This window comes from Strongylocentrotus purpuratus, unplaced genomic scaffold (assembly GCF_000002235.5).
Source record: "Strongylocentrotus purpuratus isolate Spur 01 unplaced genomic scaffold, Spur_5.0 spur5_scaffold_4, whole genome shotgun sequence".
NCBI lineage: Eukaryota > Metazoa > Echinodermata > Echinoidea > Camarodonta > Strongylocentrotidae > Strongylocentrotus > Strongylocentrotus purpuratus.
The window spans coordinates 10,658,134-10,686,055 of NW_022145610.1; the positions used below are offsets into that span (position 1 = coordinate 10,658,134).

A 27,922-nucleotide genomic window follows, 5' to 3' on the forward strand; every position below is an offset into this window, starting at 1 on the left:
TTTCCTTATGTTAGATTTCTTGTCAAGATGGCAGTACAGTACTCTGGATTCAAACCCCATACCTAGTGGTTCATAATCCGGAGACTTATCCACCGGACCACATCATCTTTACTAGTCTATGTGCAAGTTTTATGCATTCATTTCAAACACAACACAGCTTGTCAATAGATGGATATAATGAATTTATTTTATAATAGCCAAGTATGCGAGATTGAAGGAAATACATGTACTTTACTAGATGCAAAATATAACTCTCCAAAAGGATTTCATTGAGAAGTAGATTTCATCTGTTGAGTAAGAGCCAGAAAGGTGTTAACTCATATACTGTAATACAGAGTTAATGCCTTTCTGGCACTTCGCCCTTTCAGGATAGGATTTATTAACAAGGCTAAATTGATCACATATTCTTCAAATTGGCAACAATAATATTTTTTCTTCTATTGCTACATGTACATCGTTAAAATAAGGTTTAATCTCTCTGAAAACAATATACATGGGCTAGGATGTTGTCGAAAAGTTAAAAATATGCCTACATGTAATTTTGATTGAAAAACAATCATTTCTAATCGCTAAAGGCTTTGCCAATTTAAGGATTTCAAACTTTATTTTCTTTTCGAAAATTCTTGACAAGAATGCAAGATATTCATGAAACAAAAATGGATGCAGTATGTGCACAAAATTTTGCCTTTTCTACTCGTGCATTTGGCATATTTTTGAAGGCTCTGATTCAAAAGTTATTGAGTCACATCACAACATGTGGCATGATTGTACATGCAGTAAGAAATGCCTTTTGAAGAATTAAATTTGCATAAAGAATATATAAAAAATAGAGTTTAACAGTTTGATACATCTAAGTGAAAACTACATGAATGTATAATGTTGGCTGTATGTACAATACATGTACATGTAAGGCCTTTAAAAAAAATGTTATATTGCCCTTACGGTGCCAAAACATGGGTCAGTCGGTCAGATTTTTTTTCTTCCCTCTTTGGGCTGGTATTTCTCAATTTTGAATATTTTTTTTTTTTAATATCTTTTCATTCTAAAAAAACGGTTAAAAAAAAACTGTTTTAAAAAGCCGACCATATATTTCAAGATTTTTGGGCCAGTCACAAAGGGCAATACAACATCTTATTTTTAGGCCTAATTATATGAAAGACTCTATTACAATTTTATTAAATATGAAAATATACATCATTTGCGATCTCTTTTTGAAAAAAAAGAGAGAATAGTGTCACCTTAAAAATCATAATTAAATCGAGGCACCTTGTGAGTTGATTCCAGTAACTTATGTTGTTCCCAAAGGAGGAATAACTGGCTGGTAAAGTCACATTGGACTACTATGTTCAAGTGTAATTCACATCTCTTAAAAATTTCAAAGAATATATAAATTTTATTCTAAAAGTATATAAAAATGATATTTTGAAAATAGTTAAAGATAACTTTTGCTACATAAAATTGTAAATGTAGGCCATTAATTATGACCTTGCATTTCTTTGTGCGTTTGCAGCATTCTTAAAAAACAAATGAAAAACAAAATTCCTTTTTTTTTATATCAAATTAGAAATTATCATACGAGCAATGTCAGAACTTTCTGTGGCAAGATTATTTAAATTTTTGTAATGATTTCTTTTTCTTTCCTCTTTCAAATTTTAAATAAACAGTATGATTTCCATGTTTGATTTCAGGCTACATCATTATCATTTTAATTATATCAATTTCACCAAGCCATAATTCTAATAATTTCACTGTTTAGGAAAATACAGCACAATTTAAGAACACCATCAAAATGAACAGGAAATAAAATATAGAGTTATTAACTTAAATCTCAAGTATGCCAAATTGTAAATTCATATAAGATTACACTTATGAATACAAAACTAAGACTCTCACAATGCTTAATGAGTCTGACAACAAGGAATACAAAATGCCAATGCCATCTGTAGGCATATACCACGATCAAATTTTTAAAAAATCCAAGAAGCATAAATTTAACTACCGATAGTTGAAATATATTAAATGCTATATTTATGTGATTAATACAGTTATTTTGAGCTAAAAAAACTCTTTGTCAAATATAATTTATTTGCCCTTTTACACGAGCCTGTTGAAAACTTTAAAAATTCTATACAATCCTCAATTTTGACTGGCTGTTTTTGATAGCTCGAATGGTTTTATACAGTTATAGCAAAACAAGTATATATGCTAATTGATTTCACTGGTGAAAATAAGTTAATTGGAACTGTGCTCTTGAAGATTTGTTCACATTCAATTCTTTTAAGGTACTAGAAAGTTTTGGTATGGGGTCATGAATTTGGTTCAAATGAACATATTGGAAGCATATGCAATCCTACAATATTCAGTGATCGTTGTCGCGGTTGAAAGTAAGTCTAAAGTTATGAAATTGTCAATATTAAACTCTTTATGTTGTATAGCTCTCTCTCAAGGTCAAGATATTAGTTAAGCTATAAAACAATGTTTCTTGACTAAAATCGACCGATTAAGCTATGGTCACAAAGGCTCGAATGAATCTCCCTGTTTTTCCATTGTTTTCCCGACTTTTCGTACAGCGTTCGTAGCAGTTCGTAATGGCATTTGTGACCGAGGCTTTAGCTATTCCCGTTTGAAAATCATATATCGCAACTACATATTCTGAGATTTTCATGGTCGCAGCTACCATTTTACGGCCGTAGGCGGTATTAGAAATTTATCAAAATTTACCGGGGAGCACCAGTAAATTTTTATATTCAATTTTTCTCGAAAGCAGAAGTGTTTTAAAGGGCTAAATTTTCTAGTGCTTAAAATACATCCACAGGGGCATCCAAATATATCAAAATTGTAAAGAATCACTATACAGCCAATTTTCAAAATCTCCCAAAACTTAGTATTACCTTTAAGGTTAAAAAACAGGGAGTACAAATGTGATTTTCTACGAGTGTCGTAGGCTGTAGAATGATGTTCTAGGGGGGTGGTCGGTTCAGCTGTCGCACCCAACCGCTCCTCTGGCGGATGTTCTCGATGGCGTCTGGGTCGTGGCACTCACACCCCTCGCCACAGTTTTCGGGGAAGGTGATGACTTCGCCCGTCGGGGCTGTAGAGGGGCAACAAGCCCCACTATCCCAAAGGCAGTAGGCCCTGTTGTTTCTCCACTCACATTCGTCGTCACCGATGAAATACTAAGGAGATGAGGAAATTGGAAGAGGAACTTTTTTAATTTTTTTCAGTAGAATCAAAATCTTTGGGATTCTCACTCTCCATGAGGTGTCATCAGCAGAGGGAGAATGGCATATACACGCAGTGAAACCTGTGTATAAAGACCAGTAGCAAGAGACTAGATAAAGGGTATTTATAGGCAGGTGGTCTTTATGTACAGGTTTTCTTGACTAAAAAAATGTGGTCTTTATGATCAGGTGGCCTTTATGATAAGCTGGCCTTTCTGAACAGGTGGTCGCTATTAAAGCAGGTATGACTGTATATCAGTTCATTACTTGAGCTGAATATTCTGCAGTAGCATATGGTATCCAGAAATTTAATGAAAGTAGAAGCATGAAACACCAGTCTGCTTCTCTAGTGTTTCTTTTTCCTAGTAGTTGTCTATAAAGGTTGGATTTCCTTTAATTACTGTGTATATGAAACACATTTTGTAAGATCCCGGGAAGATAGTAAACAAACTTCTAAGGATTGGAATAGGAAAACTATCACATGGACATGATGACTAGTACACGTTTATGATCAAGAAGACAAGTTCAAAGGCCATTAGTTTTGTTTTCAGTCAATGGTCAGAGACAAAAAGTAAGATATTTTGTTAATGCTAATGGACTATAGTCGATTAGAAAAATAATGACTGATGATTCAATAATGGTGTCACATAGAGAGAGAGAGAGAGAGAGAGGAAAGAGACAGAGTAAGAGAGAAAAAGAATAGTAAGTGGATTGAGAGACAGGGATGGAGAAAGAGAGAGAGAGGGAGAGAGAGAAAAGAGAGAAAGTGAGGGAGAAAGAAAGAGAGCGAGAAAGAAAGAGAGAAAGAGAGAGAGAAGGAAATGGAGAGGTCCACTACATGTATTACATATCAGTAAGGGTCACTCCATTGTACTCTATTTCACAAGTGACCTTGATACAAATCTTTTGCTGTAGCAGATTCACATTAACTCACCTCCAAGCATTTTTCATGACATACTATCTGGTCGAGGTTGGGGTACCAGACACCACCGGCCGTGCACAGGATGACCTCATGCCTTCCCAGCAGCCCCCGCTCTCTGTAGTTAGCGCCCTCCAAGGCAATCTGGTATGTACGACCCAATCGGCACTTGGCCTTGCAGATAGCCCCTATGAATAATTGATAAGACGATGAGGTAGAAATTGAGTTAGAGAGGGAGCACACATCAATTAATAAAGACTAATTTATATGCATTTAAAGGTATAGACCAGTTTTGGAAACGCCCCCCTCTCATAAAATGAAATGGAAGCTGTTATTACTAATCGTGTGAAAGAAAATGTTTTGATTAATAAGTGATGATACAAATTTTGCCAGGAAACCGCCTACTAATTGATATATTTGGTAAATTATCATATCTACCGGCCTGGATAGATATCGCATAGTCTCATATACATCATTCTGTGTTCAGTGCTTGTAACTTTACCAAGACTGGGCCAAATTTCTTATCATTTTGATGATTCCAGAACCTTGCAGTACACACCAATACTTATATGCTAGATGATCAACCTTTTCTGATCGATTCCACGATGTTTCTTTCACAATGCAATCGCATCACCAGAACTGGTCTATACCTTGAAACCATGATGTGACATTTTCATTTGGTAAGTTCACATCTAAGTAAGAAGTGTTGAAATAAGTGAAAGAGAAAAAAATGGGAAATAATACTTGTGATATATCATGAATCATAATAACAAGTTGATTTGTGGCATACATTCATTTGCATTAAATATTTATTGGGTCCTACATATATGGATACAAAATAGATAATCCCACACACATTAACAATCGACAGTCATGCTGGTCTACACCAATGATATATGACAGTAATCATTTTCCTCATTATTCTAGAAAGAATAGTAAAGGATATGAGTGGGTTGATGAGAACAATGCCAGGGGAAATGAAAGAGAATGACAGTATAGATAGAGAAGTGAGGGAATGGACAAAGAAAGAATAATAAGGATTGAGAAACAGGAGCAAGTTTGACTACCTGCGCCGTGCCCTTGTGGGCAGTCAACGATGACATCAGAGGGTGGTAGTGGTTCAGGGCAGGTGATTGATGGATCACAAGGGGTGAACTCTTGGTCCCACTCACCGTCTTTGGTGCAGGTAATGGTGCTCGGAACCTGGTAATTAAGAAACAATTGACAATATCGGTGTTATTACTACAGAGGTGTTGTGGTTTCGTGGATACGTCACCAGAATGTGGATCACATGGTTCGTGGTTCAAGTCCTGCTACAACACTAATAGCAAAATAATGTCCTTTGGCTTTGGCAAAACATTTAATCTGCATCTGTCACTCTCTGCCCAGGTGTATAGTGATGGGTATGGGGCAGAAATGTATTCCTGAATGCTTTTAGCAACTCAGGGCAGCTGGGCTACTATAAAAGCTAGAGTAATAAACTACTTTGTAAGAGCCTCGAGGCTTGAGCATCCCCTGGGATGCACCTGGCAATTACTGGGGTACTAATAAATGCAGGGTAAACAAAACTATGGTCATTATTTTAATTATTATTATCATTATTAACATCATTGTAAATATAATAATTAATATTTTATTTAATTATTATTATCATTTTCAATATTATTATTAGTTTCAATACTTTTATTATTATTTTCAATATTATTATTATTTTTGACATAATCATTATTTTCAATATTATAATCATTATTTTCAATATCATCATTATTTTCAATATCATTATCATTATTTTCAATATCATCATTATTGTCAATATCATCATTATTTTCAATATTATTATTATTTGTATTCTTCTTCTTCTTCTTCTTCTTCTCATTATCATATGATTATTCTTATCACCATAATCATTGCTAAAGCAGATTGAGAGTGCATGAGCATGGTTCACTACTCTAGAAAGAATAGTTAAGAATGTAGAGTTATATATACTAGCAAGATAGCCTTCTTTCTTACCACACATTTCTATCAAATATTTACCACATTTTCACCGGGGCAGTACAGTGTACATTGGCTCTTGTAGTTGAAATCGTTGGTGCAGTTGAAGAGTCCGTAATGGAGCAAGCTAAGTGGCGGGCAGGTCACCTGTTCACATCCGTGCCCAATCCACGTCGCGTTCTCGCTGCACTGGTAGCGAGCAACCCGCGATGGTCTACAGCAGTTAGTATAGGATGAGTGAAAAATGAATCTTTTAAGGCCCACTGTACTACTTGTAGCTACTTGCTCCCTCTATACAGAAAACAATGCCTAATCGGTGACCATTGGTCCCCCATGATCCACTTTTTCTTATGTTAATTGAGAGCTAATGTGGTAAGATAACCATTTGTCAGTGACCACGCTGGGAGGTCTAATCCCTCCTAGCCAAACTAGTGCAGACAGGCTTTAAACAGCCTGTAACTATTTCATACTAAATATATTTTATGTATATTTGTCGGGATATTTGTTATCTGTTTTTCTATATTCTTTTTTTAATCTACCGGTATTCTAAATATGATATATGGTTTAAATTTACATATTCATTATGTTTCATTGTGGAGCGCCAGGGTGGTCAAGTCTGACATGTTATTATGAGCTCTGTATTAGAACCCACTATTTTCACCATTATTATTATGTGCATTATGTTCACGTTTCACATGTTTGATATAGTTCACACAACTAAGCATTATACATTTCTATCCATGGACCATAAATGTTGATTAAGCACAGACTTTATACGGCAGCATTTATTCGGTGCCATATGTCTGGGATTCTTTAAGGACTTTCCAAGGCGCAGCTGAAGTCAATATGTTCATATTTATTGCCGAAATGGAAGGGTTTTGAGGCATGATGTAAAGTTAGTGTCCTAAAGATTGGCAATATCAGTTTACTGGCGCTTTATCTTGCAGTAAAACTGAAAGATGAAAATATAGACAAAACAACATATGACTTACCGGCCCTTCTTATAAACAGACGTGAATCCAGCCTTGCACCTGAATTTACAGGTGCTGCCGACATTGTGGCCATCGCTTCTGCAGTCTTGGCTCTGTAGCATGGCATGGGGTGGGGTGGGTGGGGCATCGCACAATACCTGACAAAACGACTGGGCAAGTGAGAATAAGCCGTCTTCCTCACATCGTAGGGTGTTATCCGTGCCTGATTAAAAAAGTTACCATATTATGTTTGGTTGTTTAATAAGGTGAAGAGGGCATAAGATTTGGAGTAAATTTGATCAAATTATCCAGGTGAGTTGGTTCAGTTGGTAAAGCGTCTTCCTGTCGAACCAAAGATTATGTAGGTTCAAATCTAAGTTCTAACCCAAATTATGGAAAAGCCTTTCTCCTCTTCTCCAAAATGCTCCATCCCCTCACATTTTTAAAACTATATATAAAAAAACACTTAATCAAATCCTCTAAGCAATTAAACAAATTATATTCATGATTTCGTTTTGTAGTAATTATTCCTATTCGTATTCTTATAATGTAGGCCTATATGAAACATTGGAACTTTGGTGCTGTTGTCCTATAGCTCTATATTGGGTAGAAATAAAAAAAAAAGTAACCGTGCCAGCGGTGGGATGCAAATCCACATCATCAAAATGAAAGTGGCGTTGCCGAATGCTTCTGTCTACATGGGTGCACAGTTAAAGTTAGTCTTCTATGTATACGATATAAAGACAACAGCACCATGACACCTAGAAACATAGTATTAGGCGCGTTAAATCTTATCATCATTAATATTATTATACAGGCATGACCCACAAAATAATATTACCTTGCAACTTTGCGGGTGGGATGCATTTAAAGGTGCACTCGCTACCATACCGCGTCCCAGTCGGGCAGGCGGCCGTAGCCAGACTAGAGTCGAGCTGAGGCATCCCGCAATCCACCGCCTTACACATAATCGGAGGTCCCTCCCAACTTCCGGCAATATTCTGGAGCTTTATTTTGCAGTAAAATTGAATGAAAAAAAAGTGAGACATTGATATTCACGTACGAGGAGGCGCGATGGCTCAGTGGTTGATCAGTGTTCTTGTAACCGGAAGGTCCCAGGTTCGAAACCTAGTCGATGGGCTACTTTAATTGGGTAAGACATTAATCCTCATTATAAAGTCCCTCGGAAAAGACTTAAACTCATCAATTCCCTGGCTACTTCAATCTTACACCTTTGCTTTCTTAGCCGTCAGATAAAACAAACTACCAAACAAAACCAAACAAGAATTCTTTTCAAGATATCCCCTAATTTTTGTCAATAGGCTTGGATTTGAGGCCTCATTTCAGAGTGTTATTTAAAACGGATTTGAAAAGAGAAAATATCCCGCCTGATATTTTGGGTCTAGCTAGCATTTCCAGTGCACCCTTTTCATAAGAAATTATAATTTAAACTTATATAAACAGTCTTTATGCATGACACAGAAAGTGCTTTTAATGGATATATGCCGTTATAATTATATTTATCAAAGAGATGTTTATTGCTACGAATAGATTAAAAGTAAAACTTTAAAAAACATAAGTACACTGATATGAATAAATAAAAACAAGAGATTTATTTAAGCTTTTTAAGTTATTTAAGCTTTGCCCCTGACTTTTGAAAACCATTAATGTTGTGTGTGGGGAAATTAAATTTTTATATAGGCCAGTATATATTGCTTCTAGTAATATGAGAAAAAAACTCTTCTTACCTCAATCGGTTTAGTCGGTCTGTATCCCGACATGCACTGCACCTTACAGGTGTCGCCATCCAGGAGTCCAATACAAGTCACATTTGCGTTCCGAATACTCGGTTTCTCCGCAACCGGTCTGTCGCATTGATAGTTCATGCACTGTCCCAATTTCGGATTGAAAACCTGGTTTCCCTGACAAGTTGATAGCGCTATAGGATTCAAATAATCGAACGATCGAAGCCGGATACCTGAAATAGCGATTTGCGGTGTGGATAACCATATCTTAATGAATTGTGTGTATGCAAACGGTTTGCTCAGGTCATGGCTGATGTCGAAGGAAATCTGGTTCGGATCACAAGTGACCGGGACATAGTCGGTTCGTTGAATGCGAGATAATCCTGTCGGATCGAGAAGTTCAACGGATATCCGAGGATGTGATTGGTCAAAATCGAAAGAGCTGACTCCTGCGATGTGGACTATGACGGATGTTGCAATAACTGGACTCTGGAATCCGAGCTATATATTGGGAGATAAAAAGTTGTCTATACATTTATCTGCAACAAAATTATCATGCATGGATGTGGAAAATAGAATGTAGGGACATTTTATTATAGTCTGACTTATTAAATCCCTTTAATTCCTTTTTGGTTTTCTGAATAAATCGGAGATGTTTGTTTACTACAAAGATACTCAAAAACCCCTAAACAGGCGACAATACAGCGAGTTATATACAGATTATTATATTTTAAAAACATTACCTTATTGTATTATTCATTCATCCTTATACATTTTTGGTTTGTAGCCGTTACCTTCAGCCAATAATCTGTTGAATTTTCGCGCCCTTCTCCGCACGGATACCACGCATCATCTGACGTCAGCTGTTGGATGCACTCCTGAAAAGGAAATGAATGAGATGCGGTTTGGCACTTTGTATAATCTAATATACGATCACTGGGATACTACTAATACTAGTCTAAATAATAATAATAATAAATGATGATGATAATGATGATGATGATAATAATAAACCGTTCTCGTATAGTGCATATCACATTATGATATATAATGTCTCTATGTGCTTCTATGAGTTCCGGCAGTCGTAATCAGCGCACAGTGCATGTCAAGGAATAAATCCTGTCAGGTATTAACACCTGGGTGGAGAGTGGCAAATATTGATTTCTCCTACTGGAAGGCATACAATGTCCCGTGATTAAAGTCGTATATCATTACGAATACTGTCTTACTTTCTTTGGTGGTCACCTCTCTATAAGGACCACCTGTCTACAGTGGTCAACAATATCGCCTGCCTCTTGAAGGAAACATGACATTGTGTTGAAGAAAATGTAAAGAAAGGCCACCAGACTACAGAAGTTGGCCTTAATAGACAGGATTGACTGTATTCGGAAATTCAAAAAGAAATGCGTTCACATCTACCGCTGATAACTTTTTTCCACAAAGTTGAGTAGAGACTGATTATTTAGGTGTGAAGGGAATTATGATACAAACTGAAGTTTTGAACTAACCCGGCCGTGTCTTGGTTGCCCGAGTAGTGGTGCCACGGGGCAATCTGGAGTCTGGTAGATCGGGTTAGCCTTGGCGCTAGTAGCCCACTGGTCTGTGTAACCGGGTGGGGTATAGAACCCACAATCTAACTCGCTGGTCGTCCGCTCAAACTCCTCGCACACGCCGTCTCCAAGGTAGCGACGACACCGGCTTGGTTCCCCTTCGAGAGAGGTGAAAAAAGATTACCATAAAATTCATTCTCAATTTTCTGGTGCAGTTTCAGGAAAAACACTACAAAAAGAGAAATAATGTTTATACAGCGGGTTTTTCGATAATTGGATATGAAGGACAATACTGAAATAACCTTTTCAAACTATTCTTTCAAAACATCTGAAATGATGCAATCCTATTTTTAGGACTTCCCCGTCCTTCAAAAATAATCTGAAACCTGTATTGTTTTTACATACACGGTAAGAGTAATAGTTTTCTTTAATAATATAAACAACAAAAAACTATAAAAACAAAAAAAGCCTGATATCCTAACCGTCTGAAGATCAGGTATTGAAAGCGTTAATTTGCAGGACATTGCTCTATTTCAATAGGTAATTGACGTCTTTATTTCATAGACAAAGGAGGTCAACTTTAAGGTGCACCCAGACAGAAGCATTCGGCAACGCCATTTTCAATTTGATGATGTAGATTTGCATCCCACCGCTGCCACCGTTATAAGGAAAATAGAGTACAGAAGTGCTAATGTTACATTCGCTCGCCATCCGGTTAATGGTTCTAATCAATAGAGCCTGCGCATGAGGTGCGCCGCGAAACCATTCAAGCAGCCGACCGGAGCCGGGCATTTTCAGTGTTTAGCGCCTGTGTGATCACCACTCTATTAACTGTTTACACAAAATTGTTTGGAACCAGCAACCTTGACAACTTTACCATAAGTGGTATGGTATGGTATGATATACATACCAAATACGCGTTATATCTGGCGAGTTCAGCAAAGAGGATAACTTGTCAGAGTAGGACATAATGGTGCACTTTAATATTTTTATTATAATATTTTAGTTATTTCTTCTTTTGGGGCGTTTATCCGAATGAACCAATTATTATTCTATATACCTCACATGAAACAATAATGTATGATTTCAAAACGATTAATGCTGACGAATAGGCCTACTCATCTTTGGATTCAAAACTTAAAATGGCTGAATTCCAAAAGACCCTCGACAGGTCACTTTGACTGAATGTTACAGCTGAACATGGCTCTCCATTCGCGTATTTACCCAATTGTTATGTTGTTTTTAAAAGAAAATATGTAAATGAATAACTCAAATGGCTCATTTTCCTACCTTCACAAATGAAATTCCTTTCCAGATGGCACAGTTTGTCGCAACCATCACCATCGATATGGTTACCATCATCGCATTCCTCGCTACTATCCGGAAACCTGCAAAAAGAAGCAAAAGATCAATTTTCTGACTTAATCATGTTAATCCTCTCGCTTTTTAACCCCCTTTTGTTCTCTAAGATGACGGCCGCTTCGGCCTCTTCAAACTACCTAGCTGCTGCGTTATCAGTACTGCCACAACACTAACGTCTTTTGGCTAGACGTTAATCTATATCTACCGCATTCCGGGGCCGCACTCCACCCAGGTGAGGTATATGGCTCTTTGGAAGCGCATAGAGACGTTAACACATAATGTGTTATGTGCTATATAAGAACGAAATATTATTACCTCTCTGTTCTTCCGTTGCCGCAGAACGGCTGTCCTCTCTGGTACCTAGCCGGTGGTGACGGGAGGCCGCTCAGCTCCCCTGATATGGCTTGGATGCGGTACGAATAGTCAACTTCATCTTCTATCCCCCTGCAGAAAGTACAGCATACAGAACATATTTTAATTGACTGATTTGATATAAATTATCTAAGTAACAAATAGTTTTCATTTAAAGATGTATGTATTGGGTGCCTATTATCGCCGAATTTAAACAAAAAAATGGATTCGTTACTTTAAAAACTCGGTCGAATTTACACGGGGTATTTAATAACTCTTTTGAGGCATTACCGAGGTAAGCAAATTCTGTTTGAAATTGTACTATTTTTGAAATATTAATCATCTCATGTATAATCCCATTTGAAATAAGTATCGTATCTGCACATTGTATGATTTATGTTCATAATGTTACGCCCTGCTTTTGCAAATCCATTGACCTGGGCCATTATGCTATAATATTGTGATATATATATTTGTATATTTTGTACCACTGTCTATTTTCATTATCAAATAAACACTCACATCTAGAATTAATATATTTATGTTATTATTGGTAAAGATGATCATGTCCGAATAAACTATACCAATCAATATGAAAATGAATCACTGCTTTATAAAGCATATTGAAAATATGTTGTCGGGACATTGAAATGTTCAATTCAGGTTTATGAATATTATGCATCAATAGTATAACCCCCAAAAGCTAAGTAAATTAAATATTGTATTGTACGTGCAAATGACCACTGGTTATCAACATCATGTAAACGAACCTGTCTTCAAACCACGTGTTCTCAACAACAACAATGACGTCATCGTCGCTTTCAAAGGGAGGATCCCTAATGACACGGTAGCGATGGGGCGTGCACGCTTGGCAGGCGGGCGCGTACGGGGCGGAGACGACCTGTACGGCGTCGATGATGGTGTATAAGCCGCTGACATCGATCGTGATGCCGACCAGGTGTTTGTCGGTGAAGAGCCGGGACGTGAAAGGGATGTCGCAGTCCACGGAAACGGGGCCGAGCGATTCTTGCGAATTGTCTGGTTTTATGAGAAGAAACAAATAGAGCAAAGGGTGGAGATCAAAATACATAATTTTCATAGAACAGTATTCGATATTGTCGCCTCTATTTTGGCTTGTTTATTAAATGGTATAGAATGTCATTCGATTTAATCTGGTTTAATAGGATAAATATATCATCATGAAGTTCTCTGTTGACATCTTGCACATTTTACTTACCATCGTACCGAAGGATGACGTCACGGATTGCGTCACGAGAGCGGTGAACATAGCTGGCCCAGATGGAGAGTCGAGCTGGAATGACATGGTGCTCGAACTCGAGATCGAGATTGCAATCGCTGCAGACAGCGCTACCCGACGTGAACGCCATCCAGCCTTGCTGGTTTACATCACATTGCTTTGCATCAGGTGGGCCTGGCGGTAGTTAATGACATTTTAAGATTTGTTTTATCAACAAAGATTCAGTTTCAGAATCAGATTTAGATTATTGATGGCTCCATATTGTAAAAACAAAACAAAACCAACAAATAACGAAGCAGAATCGCCTCTACTAGCATTACAAACAATATACAAAACAAATACTATCGATATTATAATAACAAGTAGAATACATACCTCATAATAAACATAAATACTCAAATACAGAAGGCGACGAAAAAAGATGAGGAAATAAGAGACAGAGAAAACAGGGGCTCGTTATTCTCTTGAAATTGAACACGATTGCGTCGGCAAAGTTTAATCAGTAACTATATTAGTTAAAGGGAATGTAGTACGACGAGACTACGTGTCTTTCCCGCGGCCTGACTCGGGGCCAATCGGGTATAGTACGACTACGGACGACATGACCGCAGCATTCACGTGTGCGCAACATACGCGAAACCGAAGCGTGAGCAGTTGTCCAAAAGAAGACATAGACGGTGTTAACCAGTATTTGCCAAGCTATATTCCCTTTAACTTCAATTTGTCTTTAGAAGGAATATACGAAGGTGTATAATTACCCGTTGCTTGCGTCAACCTCCCTTTCTTAGCGGACGTTGCCCTGGACGCGTACTGGACGAAGGCGTTCTCCGCCGTGCACTCTGAGCACCGTGACTCGTTCTCGCCATGGTACCCGTTCAAGGGCGGTAACCAGGCGATCGTCACCCCGCCCTCTGGACCCTCCTCCATGACCCTGGGAGGGAGGGGTACGGTGCCGGGGGTTGGGGAAGGGTCCCATGAGGGGTACATGAGGTCGATGTAGCAGTGCATGCGGGAAGCCTGCTGAGGGGTAAAGTGACTGGTACATGAGGAATCTGAAAAGGGGTACAAAATAAAGGAGTGGTAGAAAAAAATGGGTGCAAAATAAAGGAGTGGTAGAATAAGAGGGATGCAAAATAAAGGGGTGTAAAAATAAAGGAGTGGTTGAAAACAAGAACTTAATACAGTCATGTACCATAAATATGTCATGTATCATAATACAGTAAATCTCGAGATTCAGATTCGAGAAGGTTATATGCGTATCGACCGAAAGATATTTTTCATATACATGTATATCAAGTGGTACGAGATTGTTGTGCTTAGGTGTTTTTTTTCTCGATGCAAATTGACTTATTCTGTACGATGATTTCAAGTATATTCCGATCGTTTGTGTATCATGTCAAATATATTTTAAAAAATCTCCGCAAGAAATGCCGTAATACCTGTTTATATTTTGCTCACTTAGTAGGCAAATCGTCTCAACTATAATGGAAATCTCTTTGTTTTCCTTTTTCTAATTTTTATAGCACTCGTGTTGTCTTCTTGTTCAGATATTATGATTTAAACTAGAAATACATTAAGATATACATTAACAAGTTTTAGATGGCTCTTCAAACCTGAATAGCTCATGTAATTCCTAAAGGGTGTATCAATAAACGCCCTCCATCGTTCTTCGTCTCCGCACGTCCCGTCTCGACTCTCCGCCGAAGTAGGATCTCGACAGTGATGGTTTGTCGGCGTCGGGTTGGTGTCTTCGACGAGATCGCCGCTCTCCAGCGAGGCAGCGAGCTCGTAGCACTCATCGGTGCAGCTCATCTCCGAGACGCCGTGGTGAACGTGGAGCAAGCCGAGAGCGTGGCCCATCTCGTGGATGAGCGAGTTATTGGTGAGACGAGCACCACCTTGGATGACGACGCCGCCTGGAAAGTTATGAGAGAGAAAATGTTCGACTTAGCATCTAAACTGGGGTCGGATGCCCATCAGATTCATTGGCTTGATCTAAATGCGGATGAATTAAGCTCTCCGTAAACTATACTACCCTACTGCGTCCCGATTTTTGAAAGAAATGGTAAATAGTTGTATATGGAAATCAAAATATTGAATCATTAGGAATTTACATGTCAGGTCGTAGTCGGATCGTAGTTAGATCGTAGCAGTGTCGAAGCACAGGTCAAAAATTAGAGGGGCACTGGTTTCGTGGAAGAGGGGACACTCACTCGAACGCAATATGATTAACAAGGCTAATGGATAGGTGGAATGTGTGGGAGGGGCTGTAGCGTCTTTTTTCACGTTGCTTTTTTTTAAGATCTAAAAACGGTTCTTCCCTGCTCTGCAAACTTGAAAATCTGAAGACAATTTTGTTTAATAGTATGAACATTTTTGGGCAACGAATCACTTGGTTAGACAACATCAAGCAGTGCATGGACTGGACTTTGTTATGAAGAGGTCAGAGCAAGCTCTCATGATCGAAGACGATCCCAACCTGAATGAATTAGTAATTATGGTCCTAACAGTCTTTAAACATATGAGTGACACTCCTGTTTGCGCATCATACTGTCTCCAACATTTTACCTTTGACCGAATGAGCGGTGACCTCCCACGGCATCGTCGCAAACCCTTCGATGTCAACGTCGACGAAGTCCACAAAGAAGACATTGAGGGCGTCAGAGTTGTTGAGATGAATGACTGCTTTGAGCTCTTCTGCAGAAATGTAGGACCTGAATGCCACAAAATTATTAAATTTCGTTCCTTAAAAAAAATGATTGATCGTTGTACAGGCTTTTTGTTGTTGTTGAGACAAAGAGTGAAGAACAGATGGATGGGAATAAGAATGAAAGGAAGAAAGAGTGGTGAATGTGAGAATGAAAGATGACGAATGCGTCGGAGAAAGCAAGTCGGGTGAGAGGACCAATAATATTATGCTATCCATAACATATAATAAGTATTACCCAAAGGGAGAAGGCACTTCAGAGGGAAACATTAATTGATTGCACACGGAAAAACGTAACGGGAGATCTAGTTTTCTGTGACTATACGTCACAAACTACTGACCACGTCGCTAATTTGAGATTCGCATAGAATTTAGTGATCTCAGCTTTCAAACATTCATAACTCTTTTCTTATTAGTCCGATTTATTTCAAACTTTCGCCAACACGTTTCTTTTATGTTTCCGCTTTTATGCAAATCAACTTGTCACAAAGGTGGATTGTCAGACATGTAACCATTACCTGTACGGCGAGGTGGGATCGGCACAGGAAGGGGGGTAGGTGGTGTTAATAGGGGTACAGCAGTCGCCCTCATCCCAGTCATGGTACGCCTTGTTACATTCAGGTTGGCACACCCCGTCACCTTTCAGATCATCAGGACATTCGGTTTGCACCTCGTCACAATCACCGCCGTCATAACTGAAAATATAATTGATTATTAAACTCAACGCTCACTGTATGATCATGCTACGATCCTCTTACGATCCTCGTACGATCCTCCTGCGATCCGATGTTCGAATAAATGGAAATTATTTTAAATCTAGAAATCTAAACCAACGTTATTTCTTTTAATATTCTGGTTCTAAATAATGATAAGAATACTAACAACCGGAATTTTAGAGAATTTAACCGGGGAATTTAAGCTTTCTAAGAATAAGAGCCGAATCGGCTTCAAATCGTAGACAATCGCACTACTAGTGTGACGTCACCACGATTCTGAGCCGATTCCGTTTCCTCCTCCAAAAAAGCTTGAAATAAACTGTAATTTAGATGTTACAAATCATTTGGCAATCCAGATCCTTGACCATTAACATTTTAAAAGTTTGAATATTCACATCAAATGTTATAGCAAATTATTCCGAAATTGGATAGTAGTCAGATCGTATAGTTTGCGGTTCTCTTAAGTATCATTTGTCGTCTCTAACAAAGCGCATTAATTATCTAAGTAGTTTTTATTATGATCACATAATATGGCTTTGGGACTTTTTCATTAGCGGATTCTTTCCATTAAATTTGTTTTCAACTGTTGAATTTATATGAGATTATTGTTCGCTTTTTATGTATAATGATGACAATATTCATGTTCCCTTGGCCGTGTCTCCACTTTATCTCAAATAGCATCTCTTTCTATTTAACTTATTATTGCGGGCAATAAAATCGCTTTGCAAAGAATCTTTTATCACAGTTTCAAGTTATTTTTAATTTTTGTCTGTTAAATTGAATACGAGAAGACATTTGGAAAGACCAAGTATCATTTGTTTGTTAAGATCATCTGATAATTTACCCTGTAATGTGATATTTGCAGTCCAAGTCGCATCTTCTGTTTCCAATCTTATGGTCGCATCCCGCTATGACGAGCCGACGGCGTAACGACGAATTCCGCACCACTGTTACCCCGACGTCACGCCACGTAATGTTATGAGCCCCGTATGCCCCCGATAAAAGCCGATGCTGCATCTGAAGATCAGCCGAACTGACTGTCGGATTGGAACCGTCGTCTTCGGCTAACACGATCGGACGGAATCGGAGGGTCACAGGGCTTCGAAGTTGCGGGTTGTTGATGTAGCTTCGCGCAATTTCGGGGTTATCACAAACGGTGACACCACACTTCGGAGCGGTCACGTGAGGGTAAGATGGATGCCTCTGTATATCGGAGATCACTGTCTCTGGTTCCCTCATCTCGCTTGGACTCCAGTTGACGAGTTCGGAATCAAAGTCTTCGCTGATGACGAACTCCGGTCCTGCGTCTGTTTCGAGGAGTGATGCAGACGTTTTGATGTCTGCGTGCGATCTTATTTCGTCCGAAATCCGAAGTTGTCCGATCGCTCCCCGAAACGGCGCCCAGTGTACTCGGCTCCCACCGAGGCTGAAATCCTTACATCGCTGTGACGCCATGCTGAAAACGTCACCCCGTTGTCCAATCGCAGCACCAACCATGGCGCCATCCAGGTATAGCCTCATCATCCAGCCGTCGTAAGAAACAGCAACGTGCACCCACGTATTGGGCAGATAGGGCCGGTGAGATCTGACGGTGGTGTTTTCGATGGAACGATCAGTCTGGAGGCTAAATTTAAACTCAGCTCCACCCATACTCCACGGAGAAGGAACATCAATGTACAGAGACCATCCCCAGACAATATTGGATGCTTTGCATTTATCCGAAAGTTCTAAAAAGATATACAAAATGAAAGACAGAACAAAAATGTTTTATCTATAATAAATTCTTTAAATATGTGAATAAGAGAAAACAAATTTAAGAAATCATTTTTTAATTGGAAATGCAGTCCATCGAGAAATGATTCAATGGAAAATATACATTTATATTCTGTATTGAGAAATGATTTAAGATAGACGATATAACGAAATGACGCGCGAACTTAAATCGGTTGGAAAACAGCAATTGACAATTCCCTAAGATAGTAAATGCACCGTGAAGAAGTCTGGTATTAAAAAAAAAAAAACATTCATTTTGTAATTTTAACCACTGAGAGAGTCTTTTCAAATGTATATTATGTGCCGAGAAGCTAATTAAGTCTTAAGTGTGACGACCGTTGAATTGCGGATGTGAATTACTGTTTAAAGGAAAAATCAACAACGTCATTGAAAAAAGGTATTTTCACAACGACATATTCACACATTTAACATATCATTACATTTAAAAACAAAAATCATAAAACCTCATTGATCTTCGTCATCATTATGCTGGACCTTAATGATACTGCAGAATCTAGAATCTAGAATCTAGAGGAGCTTGTTAAAAAGAGTTTATTTGTTGAATCATATTGAATAATATTGAATATATATATCTATAATTCAAGGTTTCATCAACTACGGAGGGTGCGTCTAGCCATTGAGGGGGGCATTTGTGTCATGGGAGGGAGTGGGAAGTGTGCACCGAACTTGCTACGTGAATAGAATGCGAGAGATTTGGTATGTGAATTATTGTGTAAAAGAATATTCAATAGCGTCATGATTAGCGAACTATTTTCACCACAATGAATCAGGGTAAGGTATAAGGGAGTTTACAGATAGCACATGGTACAAATGACCCCCAAATATCCACAGATCTTTTACACATTGAGAAGTTCCACTTTGAGCATCTTAGAATAATAACTGCCAAAGTCCTAGATGTGCTTCATGAATACCTTTTGTTTGCCCTCTTGAAAAGAATACTTCCACCTGCGTATCATAGAATGTACCGTTGGTGCATAGATGAATAATGTTACATAACTTTCATGAGCGCATATCCATTATTCCTCTCTGTGGGTTTTACAATCTGCCCATGCGCAGATTGTATCTGTAAACTCCCTTATTGGAGTGGGTCTTATCGCCCATTTTCATTTAACTTCACCTTTTCCTTTTTCGTTATTGCTATATCTTTCTTTCTTTCTTTCTTTCTTTATTTCCTTTCTTAATATTTTCGTCATTTGATTCGTTAAATGTGACTATTGAGATACAACTATTCATAGCTGGTGAATGAAATAATATGTAACTTGGCACTCAACAATGATTTTGCATTAAATTCGATTAAACTACGAAAATGGTCTATTACTGGATTGATTTATTGCAAGTCATCAGCGATGGAAAAAAATGCCTTGCTCGATAACACAATGCTCGTTAGAGATGTAGATTATTAGATGATTAAAGATGAAGTTGAGTTCTGGTCATGCGATTGCATTGTGAAAGAAACGGTGTGGAATCGACCAGAAAAGGTTGATCATCTAGCATATAAGAATTTGTGTGTATTGCAAGGTTCTGGAATCATCAAAATGATAAGAAATTTGGCCAAGTCTTGGTAAAGTTACAAACACTGTACACAGAAAGATGTATATGGGACAACACGAACACGTGGCGTAAAAATCCTACCCCGGATTTTTAAGATGTTACATGACATATTTAGAATATGAAGGCATTTGAAGAGCCATGCTTTTCAGGGAACATGTCTTATCTGATGTTCTTCCACACTTGCATAATAGGAATGATAACGCTCACAAATTATTGTTCACCTCTTCCCAGAACTCAACCTTCTCTTTAATTCAGTCGTGCGCGAAAGCTATCAGGCCTTACAAGGCCTTACGAGTTTGGGAAATGGACCAATTTGAGGCGTGAAATGTCTCTACTCCGGTGTGACGAAAGAGAATAGGGGGCATTATTGTTGAACTGATTTAACTTAAACCACAATCTCTGTCACACTTAAAGCCATGTGAAACAGAGTGTGGGAAAGCTGCATTAGACCGCCATGCATGGTTAATGGGATACGAAGGGCCATTAACCAATTGTCCTCATAGACACTTGTATAGGTAAATCATCGACCATTCAATTAAAAATATTTCCTTTTCTTTTAATTAAAACAACGATAAGGCGAGACCGGTTCTACATTTGATTTATTCTCATTGATTGAAAAAAAACCTCTTAATTGTTAGTGATTTGAAATATTTTGAACTGATATGTGTATCTCCGGAACGAATTTATTTTGAGCTTTTAAGTCACATTTAACACAAGTTCGCCAGGAGGGCAAGTGAGCCTCGTATATAATCATTCAGATATGAAATTATATATTTTTATTGTTTACTTTGTGAGTTTTACAGAAAAAAAACGAACAACAGAGACTGACGAATTCAATTACTTTGAAGGTGACTTTCTCGTACATTGTTAAAAAAACGATATAATATACATTTTTTTCTTCAAAACTTAAATTATTATGAAGGTGACTTTCTCGTACATACAGTAGTTGTAAAAGAAATGAAACTATATAATATACATTTTTCTTCAAAACTAAAATTATTTTGAAGGTGACTTTCTCGTAAATTGTCAATAAAACAAAACGATATAATATACATTTTTTTCTTCAAAACTGAAATTATTTTGAAGGTGACTTTCTCGTATATTGTTGTCAAAGAAACGAAACGATATAATATACATTTTTTTCTTCAAAACTAAAATTATTTTGAAGGTGACTTTCTCGTACATTGTTGTTAAAGAAACGAAACGATATAATATACATTTTTTTCTTCAAAACTAAAATTATTTCGAAGGTGACTTTCTATTAAATTGTTGTCAAAGAAACGAAACGATATAATATACATTTTTGTCTTCAATACTAAAATTATTTTGAAGGTGACTTTCTCGTACATTGTTGTTAAAGAAACGAAACGATATAATATACATTTTTGTCTTCAATACTAAAATTATTTTGAAGGTGACTTTCTCGTACATTGTTGTTAAAGAAACGAAACGATATAATATACATTTTTTTCTTCAAAACTGAAATTATTTTGAAGGTGACTTTCTCGTTAATTGTTGTCAAAGAACCAAAACGATATAATATACATTTTTTCCTTCAAAACTGAAATTATTTTGAAGGTGACTTTCTCGTATATTGTTGAAAAAGAAACGAAACGATATAATATTCATTTTTCCTTCAAAACTTAAATTAATTTGAAGGTGACTTTCTCGTACATTGTTGAAAAAGAAACAAAACAATATAATATGCATTTTTTCTTCAAAACTTAAATTATTTTGAAGTTGTCCTTGCTATACATAATTTTTTTTTTTTTTTTATGCTCGAAAATTGATTTATTAGAGGAGATTGGAATATGTCAATTGTAACGCTTTTAACGTCCTTGAAATTGAGTGATTTGTCATCAATCAAGTCTCCTTACACAAAATGTATACATATACATTGTAACTATATCCCATTTGCCGTTCCTGAAATTCCATAATAATTAAATGTATTTTTATTCAATCAAATGAAAACTGTTTATGCTCCGCATGTAATAAATTAAACAATTCGAACAGCCACAAATGTCGAGAAAAGAGGAAATTTTATAGAAGATTATTCGCTTGTCAGAAATTTGGGACATACCAGACAGTTGTGCTTCACCACTATCAACAACACTGGATTATGCATGGATTGAGTTTATGCCTGACTGACAAAAAAGCAAGTGAGCTTACTGTTAACAACTAAATTAATCATACACTTACAAAGTTAACCCCCCAAAATAAGTATATGAAAAATTGATTTGTCCCGATTTGTTTCTTGAGAATGTGACATACTAAAGCTTGCATCTACAAGTATTCAACAGAGTAATAATTCAACCACTCCACATTTCATTCCCTAGTTACGAAAAACACAAAAACATCAAATTTACAAGGGGTTCATGAATAATAATTGAGTATAAGTTTGTATGTAAGCATTGTATGGCTTTAAGTCATATGGGGGAATTGAGTAATAAGTGTTCGTGTCTTCCGAAAGGGCATGAGTTATTGTTTCGTCTAGGTTTGAAAATTTGGTTTATACTTGCGCCCTATTACCGAGCCGCTGGGGTATAGTCGAGCAGTTATGAAGTTTATGATTTGTTTTTGTAAGAAGATATATATGCAGGAAATGTTTTCATTTCCTTTTTGAGGAGATAGACAAGATGAATGAAATGCGAATAAGCAAGGCCATCGACTGTGTGTGTGTGCATGCGTGCGTGTCTGTGTATGGTGTCGTATATCGTAATGTGGTATAGTGGTCCATTCACTTGACTTTCAATCCGAGGAATAAGGGTTCGAATCCCAGTCATGCACTAACGTTCTTTGGCAAGACATTAATCCACATTTGCCTCTCTCCACCCAGGTGTAAATGGGTACCTGGCAATTGCTGTAGTAATGATAATTGCAGAGCCCTCAGGATACAACATAATTGTATTATTTTCATTGTTACTATTATTATTATTATCATTGTCGTTTATGTTGTCGGTATTACATTATTATCTTCTTTCTTTTCAGGTTGACTCCCCTTCCTCCCCTCCTCCCCTCTCTCTCTCTCTCTCTCTCGCTTTCTCTCTCTAGTTTTTCTTCCCTTTTCGCCGATTGCCGCCCCCACATATAGATACTCCACTGTTTCCGAGTAAAACACAATGTCTTGGGAAACATGAGAAGAAAAAAAGGTCGAGTGAAAGTTCATCGCATTTTAGGTTAAAAGAAACAAAACTTTATCCCGCTTCGTTCCCAATGCACCACAACTTCAAGGTCAGCGCACTTTTTACCAGTCTCCCTGAAGGTCGTGCTGCTGTCATGTGTTATTGACTTGGATGTCACCGAAGTTGAAATGATAACATAAATAAACCACCTTTTTGCTTTCATTTCTATTTTCATCGTCATGATACATAGTGACAAATGAGACATAATACCAAGAGCGCATGTCATAGGCTATTACGTTTTTAAAGGGAAACCCTACCCTAGTAGAAAATTGCTCTGTATGAAAGCCGATGTTGAAATAAAAACATAAATAAAGCACCACTTTGCTTTCATTTCTATTTTCATCGACATGATACATACATGATTGTAGTGACAAATGAGACATAATACCAAGTGCGCGTGTCATATTATGTTTTTAAAGGGAAACCCTACCCTAGTAGCAAATTGCTCTGTATGAAAGCAGACACATTATAACGAAGCAGCCGGGTGATAGTTTGAATGAAATCGGGAAAAAAAGAAGAAGCTATGAGTGACTGTTTAAGTTGTTATTACTGAAAGCATTGGCCGAATCGGTAATGACAACTTTTCCCTTTGTTCCAACACAAGAAATGACTATATCATGTTGAAAAGTATGACGCATTCTTTCCTTTTTGTAGAGAACCTATAATAATTATGCTTCTATAATATGCTTCTACACTGTATAATATATTTTGAGTAGTGCCTTAAAGTGACTTGGTAACATTTTCTCAGATTCTGAAACAATATCCTTGATTTAGCACATGCTGCAAATTGCTGATAATTATAAACCTTTAGGTCAGTCAGGATCCCCATGACTTTTACGAGCCGATCGCTTGTCTGATTATCAAGATATTTATGATGAGAACCATTTCTGCCCCATTTCGTGCAGACGGACGATAGAAACAAAAAAGGGATTTTTCTTCCATGCCGTCAATTTTTCACAAAGCTTGACTTTTCCTTGAACTAGATCTGACGATGGACAATACAATTCATAACTAGCAAGGCTAGCGTGCTGTCGCCACAGTAAGTCCTTGGCTGCCATGTTGCCAGGCATAGCGGCATTCAAGTTCAACGCACGGCAGGGAAGCCGGCGACGGCGTTCGGGGTTTTTACCTATTTTTCCACCAGCGCGCACGTCATGATAACACGTACATTATTATGATTACAACTTAAAGAGGGTCCCGCCTGTCTCTTTCCGATTAACCCGCCGCGCCGGTGTCATCTAAAAGGCGTAGCCGACAAAGGTAATCAAGGTGGAATTCGGTGGTGTATTTCGTACCATTTTTGTTTTTCTTGGCATCGCCTATCGGGTTGTGGGCCTTTGTGATGCTACGTGCACCGCCGTTTGCAAAGTGTAAGATTTATTTATTAAAAAAACATAAAAGCATATTTCGTACAATTTAATGAATACTGATCTCGCCCAAAGGGCGTACCTAACGTAAATCTTGGAAGTCCAGGGCCCCCGTTCCATTGAATCTTATGATTGACGGGTGTGGATTAATAACATGCATTGTTCTCCATTCACTCGCAAAATTAGTTATACGATTCACTAAATTTGGCTCTATACATTATTTTGGATCCACTGGACGAAACAGAACCCCGCCCCTTGCCATTGAGGAAAGTAGGGAAAGGTGACGAATGATGGCTCATTTTAAACGTCTCAAATACTTTATAGTCGTAGGGGCGCAAATCTTGTTAAAAACCTTTCCTAATAATGGCTCCATGTTTTAATAAATTTGTAAGAGGTATATATTTTAAAGTTGTTCAAAAGCACTGAATGCTTTTCTATACAAAAAAAAAAGAAGAAGAAAAGATTATCCCAACTGTTCTTTTTGTAAAACAGGGCCAGGAGCTTTTTAAGTAAATTTGATTGACTGTGACATAATAAAACCAGTTTGGAATCAAATTAGATCGATGCTATATCAACATTAACAAAATAGAAATATAACCATAGATCCCACATTACCTTTGATAGAATAATTGAATATGCAGATTAAAACATGTGAGTTACTTGTTTCTTATTTTGAGGTATACTGTGAAATATTTACATTTGTCAATTCAGAGTAAATCCCCCAATTTTCAAAGTTTTAAAGCTAAAATGAGTTCTAACAAGAAAAGTGAGTACCAAGTGGCAAAATGAATGATATAGATATACTAAACATTTTCGTAAATAGAAATTTTACTTGTTATAAACTCATACTTGAAACTGCTTTACTTTCCATATGTATCCATGTTATATGCTGAATTTTAATACGTTATAGATATCTTGTTATTTGTTAACATTTTTTTCTGACATTCTATCTTGATTCTGATTTTAATCAATAAAAACTGGAAAAAGTATAATTATATTTCTATGAGAGAGATCAAAAATTGAGGTAAATACTGAGGTGGTTATGCATCCTGCCCCTCTGCTACCCCCGTGAAAATGATATTTATGAACCAGTGTTGACATTCCATCTCAGCTATCAAGCTGGCATCAATATTGTGAATGACTGGTAAAAACACTGTCTGCTGAAAATGCGTCATATTAAAGCACCGAACGAGTCAAGGATATTTCAAAGGAGTGAAATTACCTATATTTTTGTTTAAAGGCCCACTGCACTACTGGTAGCCACTTGCGCCCTCTATATAACAAACAATGCCTAATCGGTGACCATTGGTTCCCCATGATCCTCTTTTTCTTACGTTAAGTGAGAGCTGAGTTGATGAGATAACCACCTGTCCAGTGACCCTGCAGAGCGGTCTAATCCCTCCTGTAAACTACGGCAGATAAGCTTTAATCTAACTTCAGGGCTATTATACGGTATAATACCATTGCTAGACATTCGGCCTGGAACAACGTACTGCATTACCAAAAAATCAGATGTTTAGTGCTGGATGTATTGTGATTAGTAAAAGGAAAATACTGTGAAGTCAATCCTGTATATTAAGGTCACCCAAGGGAAACAGAAAAAGTGGCCACTGTTAGACAGTGGGACTTTTTAGACAGCTTTTATATACTACAAACATTTCACTCTCTCTCTCCCTATGTCTCTCGGGGTAACAAATTTAATGGCTACTATGAACAGCCTTATAGCGGTCACTGTTAAAAATATAAAGAAAATAAATAAATAAACGTTGCTTATAAAGCGCTTACACAGGTGGACTTTATAGACGATGGCCACTGTGACAGGTTTGACTGTATTTAAAAAAAAAGAAAAGAAACAGTTACCATCCGGTTGGACAGATAGTCGCCCTCTTATCATGAATTTTAAAGTTAATTGAAAAGATAAATGACATGGATTTGGTCTTAGATCGGCTTGATGTACCCAAAACAAGACAAAGGAGGGGAAAAAAACATATTCAACCAATTCATGACATTGATCACCAACTCCATCCTTCAGCTGTCATGTTTATCTTTTAGTTTTATTTATATTGTCTAAAAGTGAAATTAAAACATGGATAAAAATGTTTTGACTAACATTTCGCTTCGTCTATGCATATCACATTCCGATGAGCATATAGACTTTAAATTTCAAGATAAGGGGTGGGGGGAGGGCGTAAATGGACAAAAAGACGAGTAACATTGAAAAGTTGCACATACCTGCGATAACGGCGGGGCTGGACTGCCCCCCTTCTGGTTTAACCCACAGCTCCATCGTGAAGCGTTGCCTTGGAAACGTGAAGCCAGCATCCCCGATCCTCTTATAGAGGAGCAGATCCGATTCTGCGGTGAAGTAAAGCGCTCTACCCAAACCCCCGCCTTCTTCGTCTTGAGGGGCGGCGCCGGTGTCCATCCCCCGGGCGTGGCGGGGGTAGCGAGAGTGATCCTCCCGTTGGAGTTTTTCGCTACTGTGGCAGCGGTTCGCGACAGCATCCCTATGTCTCCTCTCATGAGCATCTCCCAAGGACCCGACGTCGTCCTCGACATCGAAGAAGACACGCTCGGGAGCACGACCACCGGTCGCTCCACTAGATGCGTTGACATTGTTAATCAACACAGCGGAAAACATTAATAGATGATACATCGCTATGGAATGCCTTGGGGTAACCCGACTGCCAGCAACCATGGTTTACGGCTATCGTGACCGGTTGGTTATCTTTGTTTATATCTTTCTCTCTCCTTTTCTCTCTCTCTCTCTCTCTCTCTATCTATCTACCTGTATCCCACTGTCTACACCCTTCAACAGGCCCTGCCGCAACAAATCTGCGGTTACAAGACCCAAACGATTAGTGACAAAGGCCCTAGTTAGGAAACAAAAGAACAGTCAATAGCTCCTGGGTTTGAGATAATACCCCCACTTCCGTTTTGTTTGCACCGCTTCTAATGAATAAGTTAGACGAGCTCTCACGTTTTTCTTACTGGATGAACACGGCTAGAGGGGCGTTATGAACCACTGCGCAAGCTACTCATGCTGACTGAGCTTGGCCCGACCCCCTGTGGTGAGTCTTCCTGGTCAAACCCCTCTACCACACCTTAGGGGTGCAAGTATACACCCCTCCACCATGGATAGGAACTCAACAGTATCTAATTCAATATTTACTATGTCTCTTCATAAGAAAAGACTTCAAAGCAGCTAGCAATTTGGCGAAATATCAAATTCGTAA

General features: G+C 37.9%; 2 protein-coding genes across 2 annotated transcripts; both read right to left on the reverse strand.

Moving 5' to 3' along the window:
- Window positions 1–2,817: 2,817 nt before the first annotated feature.
- Window positions 2,818–12,557, reverse strand: LOC590919 (pappalysin-1). Its single transcript, XM_011664393.2, has 12 exons — window positions 12,526–12,557; window positions 12,076–12,204; window positions 11,689–11,786; window positions 10,357–10,556; window positions 9,643–9,726; window positions 8,852–9,349; window positions 7,945–8,110; window positions 7,125–7,326; window positions 6,175–6,346; window positions 5,208–5,343; window positions 4,156–4,328; window positions 2,818–3,176 (listed from the first exon to the last, which is right to left on the reverse strand). Exons 1-12 carry the CDS (start codon window positions 12,555–12,557, stop codon window positions 2,961–2,963), a joined length of 2,106 nt encoding a protein of 701 aa, XP_011662695.1. The 3' UTR covers window positions 2,818–2,960.
- A 1,596-nt stretch (window positions 12,558–14,153) lies between these two features.
- LOC105437602 (pappalysin-1) lies at window positions 14,154–27,720 on the reverse strand. The gene is made up of 6 exons (XM_030998028.1): window positions 26,919–27,720; window positions 17,637–18,519; window positions 16,595–16,771; window positions 15,938–16,083; window positions 15,051–15,285; window positions 14,154–14,421 (listed from the first exon to the last, which is right to left on the reverse strand). Exons 1-6 carry the CDS (start codon window positions 27,382–27,384, stop codon window positions 14,154–14,156), a joined length of 2,175 nt encoding a protein of 724 aa, XP_030853888.1. The 5' UTR covers window positions 27,385–27,720.
- Between the last annotated feature and the right edge of the window lie 202 nt (window positions 27,721–27,922).